Source organism: Sus scrofa, chromosome 4 (assembly GCF_000003025.6).
Source record: "Sus scrofa isolate TJ Tabasco breed Duroc chromosome 4, Sscrofa11.1, whole genome shotgun sequence".
Taxonomy (NCBI): Eukaryota; Metazoa; Chordata; class Mammalia; order Artiodactyla; family Suidae; genus Sus; species Sus scrofa.
In genome coordinates, this window is record NC_010446.5 from 42255331 (window position 1) to 42278058 (window position 22728).

The 22728-nt window shown below is 39.9% G+C and overlaps 1 protein-coding gene across 1 annotated transcript in view; it reads left to right on the plus strand.

The window, feature by feature from the left end:
* RAD54B (RAD54 homolog B (S. cerevisiae)) overlaps nucleotides 1–22728 on the plus strand; it is a 119927-nt gene that overhangs the window by 5849 nt on the left and 91350 nt on the right. Inside the window, 2 exon segments of the mRNA XM_021089101.1 lie at nucleotides 11259–11374; nucleotides 11377–11408. Of these exon segments, the coding sequence (XP_020944760.1) occupies nucleotides 11275–11374; nucleotides 11377–11408 (132 nt within the window). The 5' untranslated portion in view covers nucleotides 11259–11274.

Sequence of the window (22728 nt, forward strand, 5' to 3'; positions counted from 1 at the left end):
GGATTGAACCTTCGTCCTGGCACTGCAAATATGCCACCAATACCGTTGTGCCACAGTGGGAACTCCATCGAACATTTTGAAGTTTGAGAGGAGTTCTCCAGGTTGGGACAGTCTTTTCCAAAGGGACTTTAGCCACAGAAGAGTTGATATCTTCCAGTAGTTTTTATATGGAGTCCTTAGGGTTTTCTATATATAGTATCCTGTCATCTGCATAGAGTTGATTAGTTCTAGTAGTTTTTGTATAGAGTCCTTAGGGTTTTCTATATATAGTATCCTGTCATCTATATCTCTTCTCTTCCAATTTGGATACATTTTATTTATTTTGTTTGTCTGATTGCTGTGGCTAGAACTTCCAGTACTATGTTGAATAAAAGTGGTGAGAGTAGGCATCCTTTTCTTGTTCCACATTTTAGTGGGAAAGCTTTCAGCTTTTCTCTGTTGAGTATTATATTGGTTGTGGCTTTGTCATAAGTGGCTTTTATTATGTTAAGGTATGTTCCCTCTATACCCACTTTAGTAAGGGTTTTTATCATGAATGGATGTTGGATTTTGTCACATGTGTTTTCTGCATCTACTGAGATGATCACGTGGCTTTTGATTTTCTATTGTTAATGTGGTATATGACATTTTGATTGGTGTATTTATGTTGAAGCATCCTTGTGAACTTGGGATGAATTCCACTTGGTCGTCATGTATGATCTTTTTTATGTGTTGTTGGGTTCATTTGGCTAAAATTTTGTTCAGAGTTTTTGCATCTGTATTCATGAAAGATATTGGCCTATAGTTATCTTCTATGATATTGGCCTATAGTATCTTTGGTTTTGGTATTAGGGTGATGTTGGGTTCATATAATGTCTTTGGGAATGCCCCTTCTTCAGTCTTTTGGAAAAGTGTAAGAATGATGGTTATTCTTTGTATGTTTGGTAGAATTTGTCTGTGAAGCCATCTGGTCCTGGACTTTTGATTGTAGGGATTGTTTTTTGTTTTTTATTTCGTCTTTTTAGGGCCACACCTGTGGCATATGGAGTTTCACGGTATATGGAGTTTCCCAGCCTAGGGGTCAAATCAGCTACAGCTGCTGGCCTGTACCACAGCCACAGCAAGGTGGGGTCTGAGCTGAGTCTGAGACGTACACCACAGCTCATGACAATGCTGGATCCTTAACCCATTGAGCGAGGCCAGGGATTGAACTCTCGTTCTCATGGATATTAGATGAGTTCATTAACCACTGAGCCATGATGGGAATTCTGGGAGTGTTTTTATTACATATTCAATTTCATTTCTAGTGATTGGTCTGTTTAAATGATCTATTTCTTCTTGATTCAGTTTTGGTGGGCTGTATGTCTCTAGAAAGTTGTCCATTTCTTCTAGGTTTTCAAATTTGTTGGCATATAATTTTTTTTTCTTTTTAAAATCAGGCATTTATAAACAAGAAAGCATACATTAATTATATAAAAATAGTTTTTGAACAGTAGAGTAAGTCATATTATCATTAGGCATATAATTTTTCATAGTATTCTCTTATTTTTTTTTGTATTTCTGAAGTATCCATTGAGATTTCTCCTTTTTCATTTCTTAATTTGTTTATTTATGCTCTCTCTCTCTCCTTGGTGAGTCTGGCCAGAGGTTTGTCAATTTTGTTCATGCTTTCAAAGAATGAGTTCTTGGTTTTATTGTTTTTTTCCTATTTTTTTTTAAAGTATCTGTTTTATTGATTTCCTCTCTGATCTTTATGATTTCCTTCTGCTGACTTTAGCTTTTGTTTCTTCTTTTTCTAATTCTTTTAGGTGGGAGGTTAGGTTGTTTATTTGAAATTTTTCTTCTTTTTTGAAGATCTGTATTGCTATGAACTTTCCTCTAAGAACTGCTTTTGTGGCATCCCATAGATTTTGTATGGTTGTGTTTTCATTGTCCTATGTCTCAAGGTAGTTTTAGATTTCCCTTTTGAGCTCCTTGTTGATCCATTTTTTATTTTTTGGTAATGTAATGTTTGGTCTCCATGTTTTTTTCTCATTTCTTTTCCTGTGATTGATTTCTTTTTATTTTATTTTATTTATCTTTTATTTTTTTATCTTTTTTTTTAAAATCACATCAGTAGTTGTATAATGATCATAACAATCTGATTTCACAGGATTTCCATCCCACAGCCCAAGCACACACCCCCCACCCCCCAAACTGTCTCCTCTGGAGACCATAAGTTTTTCAATGTCTGTGAGTCAGAATCTGTTCTGCAAAGAAGTTCAGTCTGTCCTTTTTTTAGCTTCCACATGTCAATGAAAGCATTTGATGTTGGTGACTCACTGTATGGCTGACTTCACTTAGCATGATAGTTTCTAGGTCCATCCATATTTCTAAAAATGCCGGTATTTCATTCCCTTTAATGGCTGAGTAATATTCCATTGTGTATAGGCACCACATCTTCTTGATCCACTCCTCTGTCGATGGACATTTAGGTTGTTTCCACGGCTTAGCTGTTGCAAATAGTGCCGCAATGAACACTGGAGTACATGTGTCTTTGCGAGTCATGGTTTTCTCTGGATAGATGCCCAGGAGGGGGTTTGCTATATCAAATGGTAATTCTATTTTTAGATTTCTGAGGAATCTCCATATGGGTTTCCACAGTGGTTTCACCAATTTACAATCCCACCAACAGTGTAATAGGGTTCCTTTTTCTCCACACCCTCTCCAGCACTTATTGTTTGTAGACTTTTTGAGGATGGCCATTCTGGCTGGTGTAAGGTGGTACCTCATCGTGGTTTTGATTTGCATTTCTCTAATCATGAGTGATGCTGAACGTCTTTTCATGTGTTTTTTAGGCCATCCGTATGTCTTCTTTGGAGAACTGTCTGTTTAGATCTTCTGCCCATTTTTTGATGGGGTTGTTTGTTTCTTTGGTATTGAGCAGTAGGAGGTGTTTATAAATTTTGGAGATTGATCCCTTGTCCGTCGATTCACTTGCAAAGATTTTCTCCCATTCTGTGGCTTGTCTTTTCGTTTTGTTTAGGGTTTCCTTTGCTGTGCAGCAAACCTTTTAAGTTTCATTAAGTTCCATTTGTTAATTTTTGTTTTTACTGTCATTACTCTAAGAGGTGGATCTGAGAAGGTGCTGCTGTCGTTTATGTCAGAGAGTGTTTGGCCTATGTTTTCCTGGAAGAGTTTTATAGTGTCTGGTCTTATATCTAGGTCTTCAATCCATTTGGAGTTTATTTTTGTGTATGGTGTTAGGGAGTGTTCTCATTTCATTCTTTTCCATGTGGCTGTCCAGTTTCCCAGCACCACTTAACTGGACAGGCTGCCTCTTCTCCAGTGTATATTCTTGTCTCCTTTGTCATAGATTAGTTGGCTGTAGGTGCATGGGTTTAATTCTGGGCTTTCTATCCTGTTCCACTGAGCTGTATGTCTGTCTTTGTGCCAGTACCATACGGTTTTGATGATTGTTGCTTTGTAGTGTGGTCTGAAGTCCAGGAGCCTGATTCCTCCAGCTCCATTTTTCTTTTTCAGGATGTCTTTGGTTATTCCGGGTCTTTTGTGCTTCCGAACAAACTTTAAAATAGCGAGTTCCGTGAAAAATGTCCTTGGTAATTAGATAAGGATTGCATTGAATCTGTAGATTGCCTTGGGTAGTATGGTCATTTTGATAATATTGACTCTTCCAATCCAAGAGCATGGAAATTATGTCTTTCCATCTCTTTGCGTCATCTTTGATTTCTTTCATCGGGGTCTTATAGTTTTCAGAGTGCACGTCTTTTGTCTCTTTAGGTAGGTTTACTCCTAGCTGTTTTATTCTTTTGGATGCAATGGTAAACGGGATTGCTTCCCTAATTTCTCTTTCTGATCTTTCATTGTTAGTATATAGAAATGACGTCGATTTCTGTGTACTGATTTTGTATCCTGCGACTTTGCCAAATTCACGGATGAGCTCTAACAGTACTCTGGTAGAGTCTTTAGGGCTGTCTAGGTATAGTATCATGTCATCCGCAAATAGTGATAGTTTTACTTCTTCCTTTCCAATTTGGATTCCTTTTATCTCTTTTACTTCTCTGATTGCCGTGGCTAGGACTTCCAAAACTATGTTGAAGAGTAGAGGCGAGAGCAGACATCCTCGTCTGGTTCCTGATCTCAGCGGGAATTCTTTCAGCTTTTCACCACTGAGAATGATGTCTGCTGTGGGTTTTTCCTATACGGCTTTTATTATGTTGAGGTAGGTTCCCGCTATGCCCACTTTCTGAAGGTTTTTTTTTTTTTTTTTTAATCAGAAATGTGTGTTGGATTTTGTCAAAGGCTTTTTCTGCGTCTATTGAGAGGATCATGTGGTTTTTATTCTTCAGTTTGTTAATGTGGTGTATCACACTGATGGATTTGTGGATATTGAAGAACCCTTGCCTCCCTGGGATAAATCCCACTTGATCATGATGTACAGTCCTTTTAATGTATTGTTGGATGCAGTCTGCTAGTATTTTGTTGAGGATTTTTGCATCTATGTTCATCAGTGAAACTGGCCTGTGGTTTTCTTTTTTGTGTGGCGTCCTTGTCTGGTGTTGGTATCGGGGTGATGGTGGCCTCATAGAATGAGTTTGGGAGTATCCCTTCCACTGCAATTTTTTGAAATAGATTCAGAAGGAGAGGTGTTAGCGCTTCTCTAAATGTTTGATAGAATTCACCTGTGAAGCCATCTGGTCCCGGACTTTTGTTTGTCGGAAGTTTTTTAATCACAGTTTCAATTTCAGTACTTGTGATTGGTCTGTTCATCTTCTCTCCATCATCTTGGTTTAGTTTTGGAAGATTGTACCTTCCTAAGAATTTGCCCATTTCTTCTAGGTTTTTCGTTTTATTGGCGTACAGTTGCACATAGTAGTCTCTTATGATCCTTTGTATTTCTGTGATGTCCGTTGTTACTTCTCCTTTTTTGTTTCTAACTTTATTGATTTGAGTCCTCTCTCTTTTTTGCTTGACAAGTCTGGCTAAGGGTTTATCAATTTTGTTGATCTTTTCAAAGAACCAGCTTTTCGTTTCATTGATCTTTTTTCTGTGGTTTTCTTCGTTTCTAGTTCATTGATTTCTGCTCTGATCTTTATGATTTGATTTCTTTCTTTCTACTAACTTTAGGTCTTGTCTGTTCTCTCTAGAGCTGCTTTAGATGTAAAGTTAGCTTGTTTATTTGAGCTTTTTCTTGTTTCCTGAGGTGGGCTTGTATTGCTATGAACTTTCTTCTTAGGACGGCTTTTGCTGCATCCTATAGGTTTGGGAGTGTTGTATCTTTGGTGTCATTTGCTGTTAGATATTTTTTAATTTCCTCTTTGATTTCTTCAGTGATCCATTGGTTGTTTAGTAGCATGTTGTTGAGTCTCCACGTGTTTGTGTTTTTTGCAGGTTTTTTTCTTGTTGTTGATTTCCAGTCATATAGCGTTGTGGTCGGAAAAGATGCTTGATATGATTTCAATTTTCTTAAAGTTACTGAGGTTGGATTTGTAGCCCAGGATGTGACCAGTCCTAGAGACTGATCCATGTGCATTTGAGAAGAATGTGTATTCTGTTGCTATTGGATGGGATGTCCTATAAATACCTATTAGGTCCGTCTGGTTTAATGTGTCATTCAGGGCCTGTGTTTCCTTATTGATTTTCTGTCTGGATGATCTGCCCATTGCTGTAAGTGGGGTGTTAAAGCCCCCCGCTATGATTGTGTTATTGTCGATTTGTCCTTTGAAGGTTGTTAGCAGTTGCCTTATATATTGTGGTGAACCTATGTTGGGTGTGTAGATATTTAAAATTGTTATATCTTCTTCTTGGATGGATCCTTTGATCATCAGGTAGTGACCTTCCTTGTCCCTTAAAATATTCTTCATTTTAGGGTCTATTTTGTCTGATATGAGTATTGTCGCTCCAGCTTTCTTTTGATTCCCGTTTGCATGGAATATTTTCTTCCATCCTCTCACTTTCAAGTTGAATGTGTCCCTAGAAGTGAAGTGGGTCTCCTGAAGACAGCATATATATGGGTCTTGTTTTTGTATCCATTCAGCCAGTCTATGTCTTTTGGTTGGGGCGTTTAGTCCATTAACATTTCAGGTAATTACTGATATGTATGTTATTATTGCCATTTTATTAATTGCTTTGGATTTGTTTTTGCTGCTCTTTTGTCTTCCCTTCTCCTCTTGTTCTCTCCTCTTGAGGTTTGATGACTATTTTCAGTGTTGTATTTGAGTTGGCTTTTCTTATTTGTTTGTGTATCAATTGTAGATTTTTGGTTTGCTGTTATTTTGAAATTTTGGTGTAGAGTCTGTACACACACACACACACACACACACATATATATGGGATTGTTTTAAGTTGTTGGTCTCTTAATTGCAAGTGCATCTCCAGTGTCCTGCATTTGTACCCACCTCTTCTCACGATTTCTGATTTTGGTGGCATAATTGTGCGTGGATGACTTCGTATCTTTACTGTATCTATACCTTTACTGGTGAGCCTTGTCATTTGTGGTATTTTTGTTTCTGGTTGCGGCCTTTTCTTTTCTGCCTGGAGACGTTCTTTTAGTATTTGTTGTAAGGCTGGTTTAGTGTTGCTGCATTCTCTCAGCTTTTGCTTATCTGTGAAGCTTTTGATTTTTCCTTCAAATCTGAATGAGAGCCTCGCTGGGTAAAGTAGTCTTGCTTGGAGGTTTTTTCCTTTCATCATGTTAAGTATATCCTGCCACTCCCTTCTGGCCTGCAGAGTTTCTGCTGAAAAATCTGCCAGTGACCTTATTGGGGTTCCCTTGTATGTTATTTGTTTCTTTTCCCTAGCTGCTTTCAAGATTTTCTCTTTGTCTTTAATTTTGGTCCGTTTGATTAATAGGTGTCTCGGGGTGTTCCTCCTTGGGTTTATTTTATATGGTACTCGTTGTGCTTCCTGGATTTGAGTGAGTGGTTCCTTTCCCATGTTAGGGAACTTTTCGGCTCTTATCTCTTCAAATATTTTGTCTGTCCCCTTCTCTCTCTCTTCTCCTTCTGGCACCCCTATAATATGGATGTTGGTGCGTTTAATGTTGTCCCAGAGTTCTCTGAGACTCTCTTCATTTGTTTTCAATCTCTTTTCTCTTTTCTGTTCCGCATCCATGATTTCCACAATCTGTCCTCCACCTCGCTTACTCTTTCTTCTGCCTCCTGTATTCTGCTGTTGGCTGCTTCTAGCGAATTTTTTATTTCAGTTATTTGTATTTTGCATCTCTTCTTGCTTAAGTTTTATATCTTGCATCTCTTTGCTCAGCATTTCCTGTAAGTTATCCTTTTTTTTTTTTTTTTTTTTTTTGTCTTTTTGCCATTTCTTGGGCCACTCCCACGGCATAGGGAGGTTCCCAGGCTAGGGGTTGAATCGGAGCTGTAGCCACCGGCCTACGCCATAGCAACGCGGGATCCGAGCCGCGTCTGCAAACTACACCACAGCTCATGGCAACGCCGGATCGTTAACCCACTGAGCAAGGGCAGGGATCGAACCCACAACCTCATGGTTCCTAGTCGGATTTGTTAACCACTGCGCCACGACGGGAACTCCAAGTCATCCATCTTTGCCTCTAGTTTATTTCCAATGTCTTCCATTATCTTCAGCATCAACAGTCTAAAGTCTTTTTCCTGGAGGCTAAGCATCTCCTGATCACTTTTCTGGGGTTTTTTCCTTTCTCCCTTATCTGAGTTATAGTTCTCTGTCCTTTCATTTTTATAGGTTTTTGGTGTGGTGACCTTTTTATAGATAGTAGAGTTGTAGCCTCTCTTACTTCTGGTCTCCGCCCCCCTTGTGGCTGAAGCTGGTATGGGGGCTTGCTGTAGGCTTCCTGATGGGGGGACTGAGGCCTGCCCACTGGTAGGTGGAGCTGATTCTTATCCCTCTGGTAGGTGGGGCTTTGTCTCTGGATGGGATTAGAGGCGGCTGTGTGCCTTGGGCGGGGGGGGGGGGGGGGGGGGGGGGTCTTTAGGCAGCCTGTTTACTAAAGGTTGAGGCCGTGAGCCCACCTGGATGGTTGTTTGGCCTGGGCCTTCTCAGCAGCTGACTGATGGGTGGGGCCAGATTTTCCCAAAATGGCCACCTCCAGAGAAAGGCACACTGATGACTATTCCCAAGAGCTTTGCTTCCAATGCCCTTCCCCCACAACAAGCCACACTCACCCCTGGTTTCCCAGGAGATCCTCCAAGAATGGCAGTCAGGTCCGACCCAGATTCCTATGGAGATTTTGCTTTGCCCTGGGACGCGTGCACATGAAAGCCTGTGTGCGCCTTTTAAGAATGGGGTCTCCGTTTCCCCCAGTCCCATGGAGCTCCTGTGCACAAGCCCCACTGGCCTTCAATGCCAGATGCTCCGGGGGCTCTTCCTCCCAGTGCCAAATCCCCAAGCGTGGGGACTCGACGTGGGGCTTAAAACTCTCACTCCTGTAGGTGCGTCTCTGTGAACCAGTTACTTTCTGGTCTGTGGGGCTTCCCACCTGGGAGGTATGGGGTTGCTTATATCTCGCAATCTACCCTCCTACCTCTTGATGTGGCCTCCTCTTTGTCTTTGGGAGTAGGATATCTTTTTGAGATTTTCCAATCCATTTGGTTGAAGATTGCTCAGCCTTTGGTTGTAATTTTGTTGTTTTTAGGAGAGAAGTTGAACTCCGGTCCTTCTATTCCACCATCTTAATCCCCCACACCAAACATTCTTTTAAAATGTGATTTTCTGGGAGTTCCTGTCGTGGCGCAGTGGTTATCGAATCCGACTAGGAACCATGAGGTTGCGGGTTCGGTCCCTGCCCTTGCTCAGTGGGTTAACGATCCGGCGTTGCCGTGAGCTGTGGTGTAGGTTGCAGATGCGGCTCGGATCCCGCGTTGCTGTGGCTCTAGTGTAGGCCGGTGGCTACAGCTCCGATTCAACCCCTAGCCTGGGAACCTCCATATGCCGAGGAACCGGCCCATGAAATAGCAACAACAACAACAACAACAAAAGACAAAAAGACAAAAGAAAAAAAAATGTTATTTTCTTTCCCATTAATGCCTGAAAAATTATTGATTAACAAACAAATTGTTGAGTTTGATTCTGGCAAAACAGTGATGAATGGATTGTACGACTTCCTGCCTGGTCTAGGAGTTACAGCTTGAGGGAATTAATAGGCAGTTTCATTACAGTGTGAAAAGTGCTTGTGTAGTCCACACATAGGAAGATTCTCTGATGTAATCTTTGAGGGGATTTAATTTGAAATTTTCAGACCAGGAAAAAATGGGTAAAGGCATTCCCAACACTGTATAGGGGAAGGTTAGTGCAAAGGCCTAGAGGAAGAGTACATGTCTTCCTTGGGACACTGCAGTACTACTCATTGTTTTAGTGGTGTGTAAAGAGAGTGTATTCTGTTGTGTGGGTGTGACATATGATATAACTTATTTATCTACTACCTTGTTCTGGACATTTACATTTCCTCTTTACCTCTACTATAAGTAATATTGGCATTATTACATTTATACATAATTCTTTGAAGCTATCTTTGATAATTCCTTAGGGTAAATTCCAAGAAGTGGAATTTCTGTGTTAAACAAGTAATTTTGGTACATCCTTGGTGATGGCCTTTTGGGTAGTGTTTTGCGAAATTGCCTTGAATAGGAGTGTTTGCTAATGTCCATTGCAGGGGTCTGATGTATGCGTGTAAGTTTGTTGTCTTTTATTTCTCTCACCTGTGTCCTTCTGGTGGAAGTAATACTGAAAGTTAAGAATCCTGGGATTTCCCATTGTGGCACAGCAGAAACAAACCTGACTAGTAACCATGAGGTTGCTAGTTTGATCCCTGGCCTCGCTCAGTGGGTTAAGGATCCGGCATTGCTCTGAGCTGTGGTGTGGGTTGCAGATGCAACTCAGATCCTGCATTGCCGTGGCTGTGGTGTTGGCTGGCAGCTGTAGCTCCAATTCATCTCCTATCCTGAGAATCTTCGTATGCCGCAGGTGCAGCCCTAGAACGCAAAAAAAAAAAAAGAAAAAAAAAAAGTTAAGAAACCTGGTTCTTCTGGTTTTCTTTTTGTCTGTACCCATGGCATATGGAAGTTCCTGGGCCAGAGATTGAACCTGCAACACAGCAGTGACCCAATTCACAGCAGATCCTTAACCCACTGAGCCACAAGGGAATGAATGCCCAAGAAACCTGGTTCTTATTTCCTGATTTATATATTTAAAATATTCCACTGTTTTATTATTTTTAAAAATTTTTAATGTTTTTTGTCTTTTTAGGGCCATGCCCAGTGGCATGTGGAGGTTCCCAGGCTAGGGGTCACATTGGAGCTGTAGCCTTCGGCCTATGCCACAGCCACAGCAATTCCAGATCTGAACCACCTCTGTGACCTACACCACAGCTCATGGCAATGCCAGATCCTTAACCTACTGAGTGAGGCCAGGGATCGAACTTGGGTCCTCATGGCTACTAGTCAGATTCGTTTCAGCTGAGCCATGTTGGGAACTCCAATATTCCATCGTTTTAAAAGTAAATAAGATGATAATAAATTGAACTGTAAATTTCTTCTTTTAATTGCCAAGATTGTATTCACTCATTTAAAAATATTTGTTAGTGATGGTAATATATCTGGCATTGTGGTCGATGCTCCCCTCTGAGTGATGCAGAAAACAAGCATGATGCAACCCTCATGCATTTATGGATTAGTAGAATAGAAAAAAAGCAACACACTTGATATATATATGTGAATAATTATATTTCCTTTGATTTTGAAACTGTTATATAAATTGCATTAAAGTCTGTATCATCATTATCTAGTCTATATTTTTATCAAAAGTGATACAATGTATGCTCAGATTTGCAGCATGTAATTTAAATCTTACATACTTTTCTAGAGCTCTTTGTCATGAAAAATAAAATGTTACTAGCTGTTGAACTTATTTTCTAAGACTTTTTTTTTTTTTGGCTTTTTCGGACTGCACCCAGGGCATATGGAGGTTCCCAGACTAGAGGTTGAATTGGAGCTGCAGTGGCCAGCCTGTGCCACAGTAATGCCGGTTCAGAGTCATGTCTGTGATCTACACCACAGTTCATGGCAACACCAGATCCTTAACCCAGTGACTGAGGCCAGGGATCGAACCTACATCCTCACGGATATTAGTTGGGTTCCTTACCACTGAGCCACAACAGGAACTCCTCTAAGGCTTCTTACAGGCTTATTCTTTTAAGATTTTAAAGATGTCATGATTGTAGTGATGATATATTTGGAGGTGATTCTAATCAGACTTCTGATTAGGTGGTTTTTGTTTTGTGTGTTTTTCAGGTTGATACTGCTCAATATGAGACGATCTGCAGCACCAAGTCAGTTGCAAGGGAATCCTTTAAAAAAACCAAGATTTATACCACCAGCAAGAAGTGATCCAGGTCTGAATGAAGAGGTAAAAAGCTGAATTCAGATGTAAAATTATTTGAGGTAAAAACCAAAAAAATTGAAAAGGAAGCATAGTATGGAGAAGCATGTATTTTTTACAAAATGCCGTTTAAACAGTTAACAATACTTACTGCCTGTAGGAATTTTCAGTATCTCTGACAAAGTCTTCTAAAAACTTTAGAAATAATGAGTAAATACATATACATATTTTAAAGGAATGGCCTATAATTAACTTGGGTTAGGTCTATAAAGTGAACTTTTGGTAACAATGAAAGGTAACCTCTGCAAGGGTAGGGGTGGAGATTTTTGTAAAAAAAGAATTACTCTGATTAGTGTTCTTCTTAAAGGTATCAAATAAGTGAACTCTTTAGATAAGGCAATTTAAAGACAAAGCATATATAAATAATGATTTATATCGCTGTACTGGACATTTCCTTTCATTTTTACTTATAAAAAGTAAGTGCTCAAAATAGTCATAATATGTATTCTTTATTGCTATGAGAAAGGATTGTTTTGGTCCTAGGTATATTAATGTATATCAGGGTTATAGAAAGCATATAAAATAGGCAATCTTCTCTATAATTTTCTGATTCATTTGTGTTACAGAGATTAAAGTCTACTAGTCTTTTTTCTCTTTTTTTATTGTAAAATATAGATAACATAAAATTGGCCATTTTACCATTTTTAGGCTTGCAGGTCTGTGGTTGTTAATTATAGTCTCAGTGTTGTGCAATGATCACCACTATCTATCTTCAAAACTTTTTCATTACTTTAAACAGAAACTTTGTAATCATCAGGTAATACCACTATTCCACTGTCTCTGTGAATTTGACAACTCTAGGCACCTCATATAAATAGGATCATGAATATTTGCCCTGTTGTGTCTGGCTTGTTTCATTTAGTGTACTGTCATCCATGTAGCAGGTATCAGAACTTTAGTGCTTTGTGTGGTTGAATAAATGGTATACCATTTTTTATTCATTTATTCATTTATTGATAGATACTTGGATTGTTTCCAATTTTTGGCTACTGTGAATAATACTGCTGTGAATATTGGCATGCAGATTTCTCTTTGAGGACCTATTTTCAGTCTTTTATCTATGAGTGGAATTGCTCAATCATATAGGAATTCTATGCTTAGCTTTTGAGGAACTATCAAATGGTTTTCCGTAACTACTGCACCATTTTACATTCCCACCAGTAGTGTGTTAGAGTTCCAGTTTCTCCACATCCTCAGCAATATTGGTTAATTTGTTTTTGTTGCCTTTTTTTCTTTTTAAATTATTGTCATCCTCGTTGGTGTGAAGTGGTATTTCACTGGGATTTTGATTTTCATTTTCTTAATGACTAGTGATGCTAAACACCTTTTTGTATATTTATCGGATATTTGTCCTTTACAGCTTTTGTTTTTATTTATGTTCTTTTTTGGCCACACCTATGGCATGCATAATTCCCCAGGCCAGAGATCAAACTCAAGGCACAGCAATGACAATGCCAAATTCTATTTTTAATTTTTTTTTATTTTTTTGCTTTTTTTAAGGGCTGCACCTGCAGCCTATGGAGGTTCCCAGGCTAAGGGGTCTATTGTAGCTACAGCTGCTAGCCTACACCAGAGCCACAACAATGCAGGATCCGAGCCATGTCTGTGACCTGCACCACAGCTCATGGCAACGCTGGATCCTTAACCCACTGAGCGAGGCCAGTTATCGAACCCGAAACCTCATGGTTCCTAGTCGGATTCGTTTCTGCTACACCACAATGGGAACTCCGACAATGCCAAATTCTAAACCACTAGGCCATCAGGGTACTCCTTAACCCACTGAGCTTTAATTGATTAAAGGCTTTAAATTAATTGTCTTTTTGTTTTGTTTTGTTTTGTTTGTCTTTTTAGGGCCACACACTCCGCATATGGAAGTTCCAGGCTAGGGCTCGAATCAGAGCTATAGCTGCAGGCCTGTGCCTTAGCCAGATACGAGCCATGTCTGCAACCTACACCACAGTTCATGGTAATGCCAGATCCTTAACCCACTGAGCGAGGCCAAGGATCAAACCCATGTCCTCATGGATACTAGTTGGGTTCTTTACCACTGAGCCACAATGGGAACTCCTGATTTTTTGTCTTTGTGTTGAAAACATCTACTAATTTTTGACTCTGTGTTTTTTGGTATGCATCTGTTTATTTTTATCCTACATTCTTTTAGAATCCTGGCCATAATGTAAAGTGAAAACAGTTTTTCACTTCAAATAAGGTGTTTTTTTTTTTTTTGGTAAAAGTAGCATTGTTTAAATACAGTTCACATACCATCTAATCTACCGACTATAATTTAGTGGTCTTTAGTATGTTCAGAGTATGCAGTGATCACCAAAATCAATTTTAGAACATTTTAATCATTTCAGAAAGAAATAGCATATGTCAGCGCATCCCAATTCCCCAGCCCTTAGCAACCACTAATCTATTTTCTATTACTATAGACTTGCCTGTTATGTAAATGGAATCATACTTATAACCTTTTGTGACTTTTTTTCAATTAAGCTAGTGCTTTCAGGGTTCATTCATGTTATAGCATGTGTCAGTAATTTATCCCTTTTTATTGCTGAATGTATATTCTCTTGCTTCTGTAATAGATTGCCACAAATTTAGTGGTTTAAAACTATGCAGGTGTTTTTTCTTATAGGTCTGTAGGTCAGAAGTTTAACTCAGGTCTCACTGGTCTAAGATCAAGGTGTTAGCAGTGTTGCTTTAATTTTTGTAGGTTTTAAGAATGTTTCCTTTGCCTTTTCTAGGTTCTGTAGGCCACCTGCATTGCTTTGTTCATGGTCCTCTTCTTACATTTTCAAAACAAATGTTAGCAGTTTGAGTCCTTATATTGCCATCTCCTTGGTTCTTTGAAACTGGAACTTATTTGGTTAGATTGGGCCTGTCTGGGGTAATTCAGGACAATCTCTCTGTTTCAAGGTCCTTAACCACATCTGGAGAGTTCCTTTTGCCGCATAAAATAACATATCCACAGGCATTATTCTGCTTACCACACTGAATAATATTTCATTATATTAATATACCATGTTTTATTTATGCATCTATTGGTTGATGGGTGTTTGGGTTGTTTCTATTTTTTAAATTTATGAGGTATTATGACTAATACTGATGAACACTGGTTTATAAATTATTGTGTGAACATATGTTTTCATTTTTTTTGGGTACTTTCCTAGGAGTAGAATTGCTGGATCATATGAGAATTCTATGGTTAACTTTTTTTTTTTTTTTTAAAGATTTCTAAGTGTGTTTTAAAAATTTTTTTGTCTTTTTAGGGTCACACCCATAACATACGGAGATGCCCAGGCTAGGGGTCAAATCAGAGCTGTAGCCAGTGGCCTATACCGCAGTCACAGCAACTTCAGATCTGCAACCTACACCACAGCTCACAACAACGGCAGATCCTTAACCCACTGAGGGAGGCCAGGGATTGAACCTGCATCCTCATGGATACTAGTCAGATTCATTTCCACTGAGCAACGATGGGAACTCCAAAAATATTTTTTTTTTCTTATAGTTGATTTACAGTGCTCTATCTGTAACGGTTAATTTCTGCTGTACAGCAAAGCGACCCAGTTATACATATATATATACATTTTTCCTCACATTATCCTCCATCATGTTCCATCACACGTGATTAGATATAGTTCACCGTGCTGTATAGGAGGATCTCATTGCTTATCCACTCCAAAAGTAATAGTTTGCATCTATTAAACCCAGACTCCCAGTTCATCCCACTCCCTCCCCCTCCCCCTTGACAAGAGCACAAGTCTTTTTTCTATGTCCATGAGTTTGTTTCTTTTCTGTAGATAGGTTCATTTGTGCCATATATTAGATTCCAGATATGTGATATCATTAATCCTATGGTATTTGTCTCTCTGACTCCACTTAATATGAGAGTCTCTAGTTCCATCAATGTTGCTGCAGCTGGCATTATTTTTTTCTTTTTATGGTTGAGTTGTATTCCATTCTGTATATGTACCACATCTACTTTTTTTTTGTCTTTTTAGGGCCACACATCCCAGGCGAGGGGTTGAATCAGAGCTGTAGTCGCTGGCCTATGCCACAGCCGCAGCAACTCCAGATCTGAGCCATGTCTGTGACCTATATCACAGCTCACGGCAATGCCAGATCCTTAACCCACTGAACAAGGCCAGGGATCGAACCTGTTTCCTCATGGATACTGATCAGATTCGTTTCCTCTGAGCCACGATAAGAACTCCCTGTACCACATCTTCTTAATCCATTCATCTGTCGATGGACATTTAGGTTTCCATGTCTTGGCTATTGTGAATAGTGCTAGTATGAACATAGGGGTGCATGTGTCTTTTTCATTGAAAGTTTTGTCCAAATATATGCAAGGTGTGGGATTGCTGGATCATATGGTAGTTCTATATTTAGTTTTCCGAAGTACCTCCATACTGTTTTCCATAGTGGTTGTACCAATTTACATTCTTTCCAACAGTGTAGGAGGGTTCCCTTTTCTCCACACCCTCTCCAGCATTTATCATTTGTAGACTTATTAATGGTGGCCATTCTGACTAGTGTGAGGTAGTTTTGATTTGCGTTTCTCTAATAGTGATGTTGAGCATTTTTTCATGTGCCTGTAGGCCATTTGTATGTCTTCTTTGGAGAAATGTCTCTTTTGGTCTTCTGTCCATTTTTCATTTTTGCTTTTGAGTTGTAAGAGTTATTTGTATATTTTGGAAATTATGCCCTTGTCGTTTGCATCATTTGAAACTGTTTTCTCTCATTCCGTAGGTTGTCTATTTTTTAATGTTTTCCTTTGCTGTGCAAAAACTTGTCAGTTTGATTCGGTCCCATTGGTTTATTTTTGTTTTTATTTCTACTGCTTTGGGAGACTTACCTAAGAATATATTTGTATGGTTGATGCCTATGTTCTCTTCTAGGAGTTTTATGGTGTCTTGTCTTATGTTTAAGTCTTTAAGCCATTTTGGGAGTTCCTGTTGTGGTGCAGAGGAAACAAATCCAATTAGTATCCATGAGGATGTGAGTTTGATCCCTGGCTTTACTCAGTGGGTCTTGTAGCTGATGTTGCCCTGAGCTGTGGTGTAGGTCGCAGATGTGGCTTGGATCCCGAGTTACTGTGGCTGTGGCATATGCTGGTAACTGTGGCTCCAATTCGACCCCTAGCCTGGGAACTTCTATGTGCTCTGGGTACAGCCCTAACAAGCAAAAAAAAAAAAAAGCCATTTGAGTTTATTTTTGTACATGGTGTGAGGGTGTGTTCTAGTTCTGTTGATTTACATGCAGCTGTCCAGTTTTGCCAGCACCACTGTCTGAAGAGACTGTAATTTTCTCATTTTATATTCTTGCCTCTTTTGTTAAAGATTGTTTGACAGTAAGTGTCTGGGTTTATTTTTGGGCTCTCTATTCTGTTCCATTGGTCTGTTTGTCTGATTTTGTACCAGTATCACACTATTTGATTACTGTAGCTTTGTAATAGTGCCTGAAGTCTGGGAGAATTTTGCCTCCTCCTTGTTTTTTTTTTTTTTTTTTTTCCGCTTAGGACTACTTTGGCAATTCTGGGTCTTTTATGGTTCCATATAAAATTTTGGATTGTTTGTTTTGGTGTGGTTAACTTTTTAATGAACTGCCAGACGTATTGTTTCATTCCCACCATTACTGTTTGATGAATACTATGTTCCACATCCAGGTCGACAGGCATTGTTGTTGTCTTTAGATTATAACCATGCTATGGGTGAGGTAATCTCTCTCTCTCTTTTTCCCCCCTCTTTCAGCCACCTCTGTGGCATATGGAAGTTCCCAGGCTAGGGGCTGAATTGGAGCTGCAGCTGCAGGCCTATGTCATAGCCATAGCAATACCGGATTGAAGCTTCCTCTGTGACCTACACCACAGCTTGAGGCAATGGTGGATCCTTAACACACCTAGTGAGGCCAGGGATCAAACCCGAATCCTCACAGGCACTGTATTGGATTCTTATCCAGCTGAGCCACAATTGGAACTCCTCATTTGGGGTTTTGACTTCTATCTCCCTGATGGGTAATGTTGTTCAACATCTTTATATGTGCTTATTGGCCATTTTTGTATCTTTGGAGAATTGTCTTATTCATATCCTTTGTCTTTTTTTAAGTTGAATTGTTTACTTTTTTTTAAATTTTTTAAAGAGTTGTAAGTGTTCCTTTTTTTTTTTTTTTTTTTTTTTTTTTTTGGTCTCTTTAGGGTTGCACCTGCGGCATATGAAGGTTCCCAGGTGAGGGGTCAAATTGGAGCTATAGATGGTGGCCTATACCACAGTCATAGTAATGCCAGATCGGAGCCATGTCTGCGACCTACATCACAGCTCTCAGCAACGCCAGATTCTTAACCCTCTGAGCAAGGCCAGGGATCAAACCTGTGTCCTTGTGGATACTAGTCAGATTCATTTCCACTGAGCAGAACAGTCTATAAGTATTCTTTATATACTCTGTACAGACATTTCTTATCACATATATGATTTGCAAATATTTCTTTTGCTTGTCTTTTCTTTTCTTTTTTTTTTTTATTTTTTTTATTTTCCCACTGTACAGCAAGGGGGTCAGGTTATCCTTACATGTATACATTGCAATTACAGTTTTTCCCCCACTCTTTCTTCTGTTGCAACATGAGTATCTAGACATAGTTCTCAATGCTATTCAGCAGGATCTCCTTGTAAATCTATTCTAGGTTGTGTCTGATAAGCCCAAGCTCCCGATCCCTCCCACTCCCTCCCCCTCCCATCAGGCAACCACAAGTCTCTTCTCCAAGTCCATGTTTTTCTTTTCTGAGGAGATGTTCATTTGTGCTGGATATTAGATTCCAGTTATAAGTGATATCATATGGTATTTGTCTTTGTCTTTCTGGCTCATTTCACTCAGGATGAGATTCTCTAGTTCCATCTATGTTGCTGCAAATGGCATTATGTCATTCTTTTTTATGGCTGAGTAGTATTCCATTGTGTATATATACCACCTCTTCCGAATCCAATCATCTGTTGATGGACATTTGGATTGTTTCCATGTCCTGGCTATTGTGAATAGTGCTGCAATGAACATGCGGGTGCATGTGTCTCTTTTAAGTAGAGCTTTGTCCGGATAGATGCCCAAGAGTGGGATTGCAGGGTCATATGGAAGTTCTATGTATAGATTTCTAAGGTATCTCCAAACTGTTCTCCATAGTGGCTGTACCAGTTTCCATTCCCACCAGCAGTGCAGGAGGGTTTCCTTTTCTCCACAGCCCCTCCAGCACTTGTTATTTGTGGATTTATTAATGATGGCCATTCTGACTGGTGTGAGGTGGTATCTCATGGTAGTTTTGATTTGCATTTCTCTTATAGTCAGCGATGTTGAGCATTTTTTCATGTGTTTGTTGGCCATCTGTATATCTTCTTTGGAGAAATGTCTATTCAGGTCTTTTGCCCATTTTTCCATTGATTGATTGGTTTTTTTGCTGTTGAGTTGTATAAGTTGCTTATATATTCTAGAGATTAAGCCCTTGTCAGTTGCATCATTTGAAACTATTTTCTCCCATTCTGTAAGTTGTCTTTTTGTTTTCTTTTTGGTTTCCTTTGCTGTGCAAAAGCTTTTCAGTTTGATGAGGTCCCATGGGTTTATTTTTGCTCTAGTTTCTATTGCTTTGGGAGACTGACCTGAGAAAATATTCATGATGTTGATGTCAGAGAGTGTTTTGCCTATGTTTTCTTCTAGGAGTTTGATGGTGTCCTGTCGTATATTTAAGTCTTTCAGCCATTTGGAGTTTATTTTTGTGCATGGTGTGAGGGTGTGTTCTAGTTTCATTGCTTTGCATGCAGCTGTCCAGGTTTCCCAGCAATGCTTGCTGAATAGACTTTCTTTTTCCCATTTTATGTTCTTGCCTCCCTTGTCAAAGATTAATTGACCATAGGTGTCAGGGTTTATTTCCGGATTCTCTATTCTGTTCCATTGGTCTGTCTGTCTGTTTTTGTACCAGTACCACACTGTTTTGATGACTGTGGCTTTGTAGTATTTCTTGAAGTCTGGGAGAGTTATGCCTCCTGCTTGGTTTTTGTTTCTCAGGATTGCTTTGGCGATTCTGGGTCTTTTGTTGTTCCATATAAATGTTTGGATTGTTTGTTCTAGTTCTATGACAAATGTCATGGGTAATTTGATAGGGATTGCATTGAATCTGTAGATTGCTTTGGGTAGTATGGCCATTTTTACAATATTGATTTTCCCAATCCAGGAACATGGAATATCTTTCCATTTCTTTACATCTTCTTTGATTTCTTTGATTAAAGTTTTATAGTTCTCGGCATATACGTCCTTTACCTCCTTGGTCAGGTGTATTCCGAGGTATTTGATTTTGTGAGGTACAATTTTAAAAGGTATCATATTTTTGTATTCCTTTTCTAATGTTTCATTGCTGGTATACAGAAATGCAACTGACTTCTGAATGTTAATCTTACATCCTGCCACTTTGCTGAATTTATTAATCAGTTCAAGTAGTTTTGGGGTTGAGTCCTTAGGGTTTTCTACGTATAGTATCATGTCATCTGCATACAGTGACAGTTTTATCTCTTCTCTTCCTATATGGATGCCTTTTATTTCTTTTGTTTGTCTAATTGCTGTGGCCAGGACTTCCAAAACTATGTTGAAGAGCAGTGGTGAGAGTGGGCATCCCTGTCTTGTTCCAGATTTGAGTGAGAAGGCTTTCAGTTTTTCCCCATTGAGGATTATATTTGCTGTGGGTTTATCATAAATGGCTTTGATTATATTCAGGAATGTTCCCCTATACCCACTTTGGAGAGGTGTCTTTTATTTTCTTGATGATATTGGCAGCACAAAATTACACATTTTAATGAACTCCCTTTCATTTAATTTTTTCTTGGTATACTTGTGGTTTTAGTGTTATATCTAATGAAGTTATGAAAATTTACTGTATTTTCTACTAAGAATAGTATAGTTTTAGCTCTTATATTTCAGCCTGTGATTCATTTTGAGTTAGTTTTTGTGTACGGTGTGAGGTAGGAGTCTGATTTCATCCATCCTTCATATCCTTTCATGGGGATATCTAGTTGTTCCAGGAATATTTTTCAAAAAGACTGTTCTGGCCCCCACTGAATCATCTTGACACTCTTGTCCGTAGGTTTATTTTCTGATTCATTCATTTCTTCTTATAAATTAATAGCAAGAAACTAAATAATCTTTAAAAAGAAATGAAATAGACTTTTTTGAAATTATACGGCTGTTTTAAGCAGGGCAACATGCAGACCTTTGTCAACTTTATTGTTGCTTTGCTTTGTCTACTCCATTCTTAAATTCTTGTTTTAAAGTTATTTCTCATCTTAGATTGAATTAATTCATACTAAGAAAGTATTATTTTGGTGACTGAGTTTGTTTTTTTTTGTTTTTTTTACTTAACTGGTCTGATAAATACAAAATCTGGGACAAATCGAGCATCAAAATAAATATACTAATGAATAGTCCCCCGGATCAGAGGTTCCAGAACAGTTGTACCAAGGTGGCGGGAGAGAAAGCGTGGTCCCCTGTACAAGGAGGGTCTCAGGGATCAGTGACCTTTGAGAGTGTGGCCATGACTTTAACCTCAAGTTCCCGGCCAAGAAGATCTAGCCCAAAGGACCCTATACCAGGAGGTGATGCCGCAGAGCTGGAAGACCTGCTTTGCTGGGGCTTGGCTTTTCACTGAGTGCTCCATGTGTGTTTCAGTGGGGGATAATTCTCAGCTCTCCTGCCTCCACTCAATCATTGAGGTCCACACTAGTGATCTTATAGCAGGCCCATGGGAAAGAGTAGGCAGAGATGGGATTAAGATGGTGGAATAGAAGGACCGGAGTTCAACTTCTCTCCTAAAAACAACAAAATTACAACCAAAGGCTGAGCAATCTTCAACCAAATGGATTGGAAAATCTCAAAAAGATATCCTACTCCCAAAGACAAAGAGGAGGCCACATCAAGAGGTAGGAGGGTAGATTGCGAGATATAAGCAACCCCATACCTCCCAGGTGGGAAGCCCCACAGACCAGAAAGTAACTGGTTCACAGAGACGCACCTACAGGAGTGAGAGTTTTAAGCCCCACGTCGAGTCCTCATGCTTGGGGATTTGGCACTGGGAGGAAGAGCCCCCGGAGCATCTGGCATTGAAGGCCAGTGGGGCTTGTGCACAGGAGCTCCATGGGACTGGGGGAAACGGAGACCCCATTCTTAAAAGGCACACACAGGCTTTCATGTGCACGCGTCCCAGGGCAAAGCAAAATCTCCATAGGAATCTGGGTCGGACCTGACTGCCATTCTTGGAGGATCTCCTGGGAAACCAGGGGTGAGTGTGGCTTGTTGTGGGGGAAGGGCATTGGAAGCAAAGCTCTTGGGAATAGTCATCAGTGTGCCTTTCTCTGGAGGTGGCCATTTTGGGAAAATCTGGCCCCACCCATCAGTCAGCTGCTGAGAAGGCCCAGGCCAAACAACCATCCAGGTGGGCTCACGGCCTCAACCTTTAGTAAACAGGCTGCCTAAAGACCCCCCCCCCCCCCCCCCCGCCCAAGGCACACAGCCGCCTCTAATCCCATCCAGAGACAAAGCCCCACCTACCAGAGGGATAAGAATCAGCTCCACCTACCAGTGGGCAGGCCTCAGTCCCCCTATCAGGAAGCCTACAGCAAGCTCCCATACCAGCTTCAGCCACAAGGGGGGCGGAGACCAGAAGTAAGAGAGGCTACAACTCTACTATCTATAAAAAGGTCACCACACCAAAAACCTATAAAAATGAAAGGACAGAGAACTATAACTCAGATAAGGGAGAAAGGAAAAAACCCCAGAAAAGTGATCAGGAGATGCTTAGCCTCCAGGAAAAAGACTTTAGACTGTTGATGCTGAAGATAATGGAAGACATTGGAAATAAACTAGAGGCAAAGATGGATGACTTGGAGTTCCCGTCGTGGCGCAGTGGTTAACAAATCCGACTAGGAACCATGAGGTTGTGGGTTCGATCCCTGCCCTTGCTCAGTGGGTTAACGATCCGGCGTTGCCATGAGCTGTGGTGTAGTTTGCAGACGCGGCTCGGATCCCGCGTTGCTATGGCGTAGGCCGGTGGCTACAGCTCCGATTCAACCCCTAGCCTGGGAACCTCCCTATGCCGTGGGAGTGGCCCAAGAAATGGCAAAAAGACAAAAAAAAAAAAAAAAAAAAAGGGATAACTTACAGGAAATGCTGAGCAAAGAGATGCAAGATATAAAACTTAAGCAAGAAGAGATGCAAAATACAAATAACTGAAATAAAAAATTCGCTAGAAGCAGCCAACAGCAGAATACAGGAGGCAGAAGAAAGAGTAAGCGA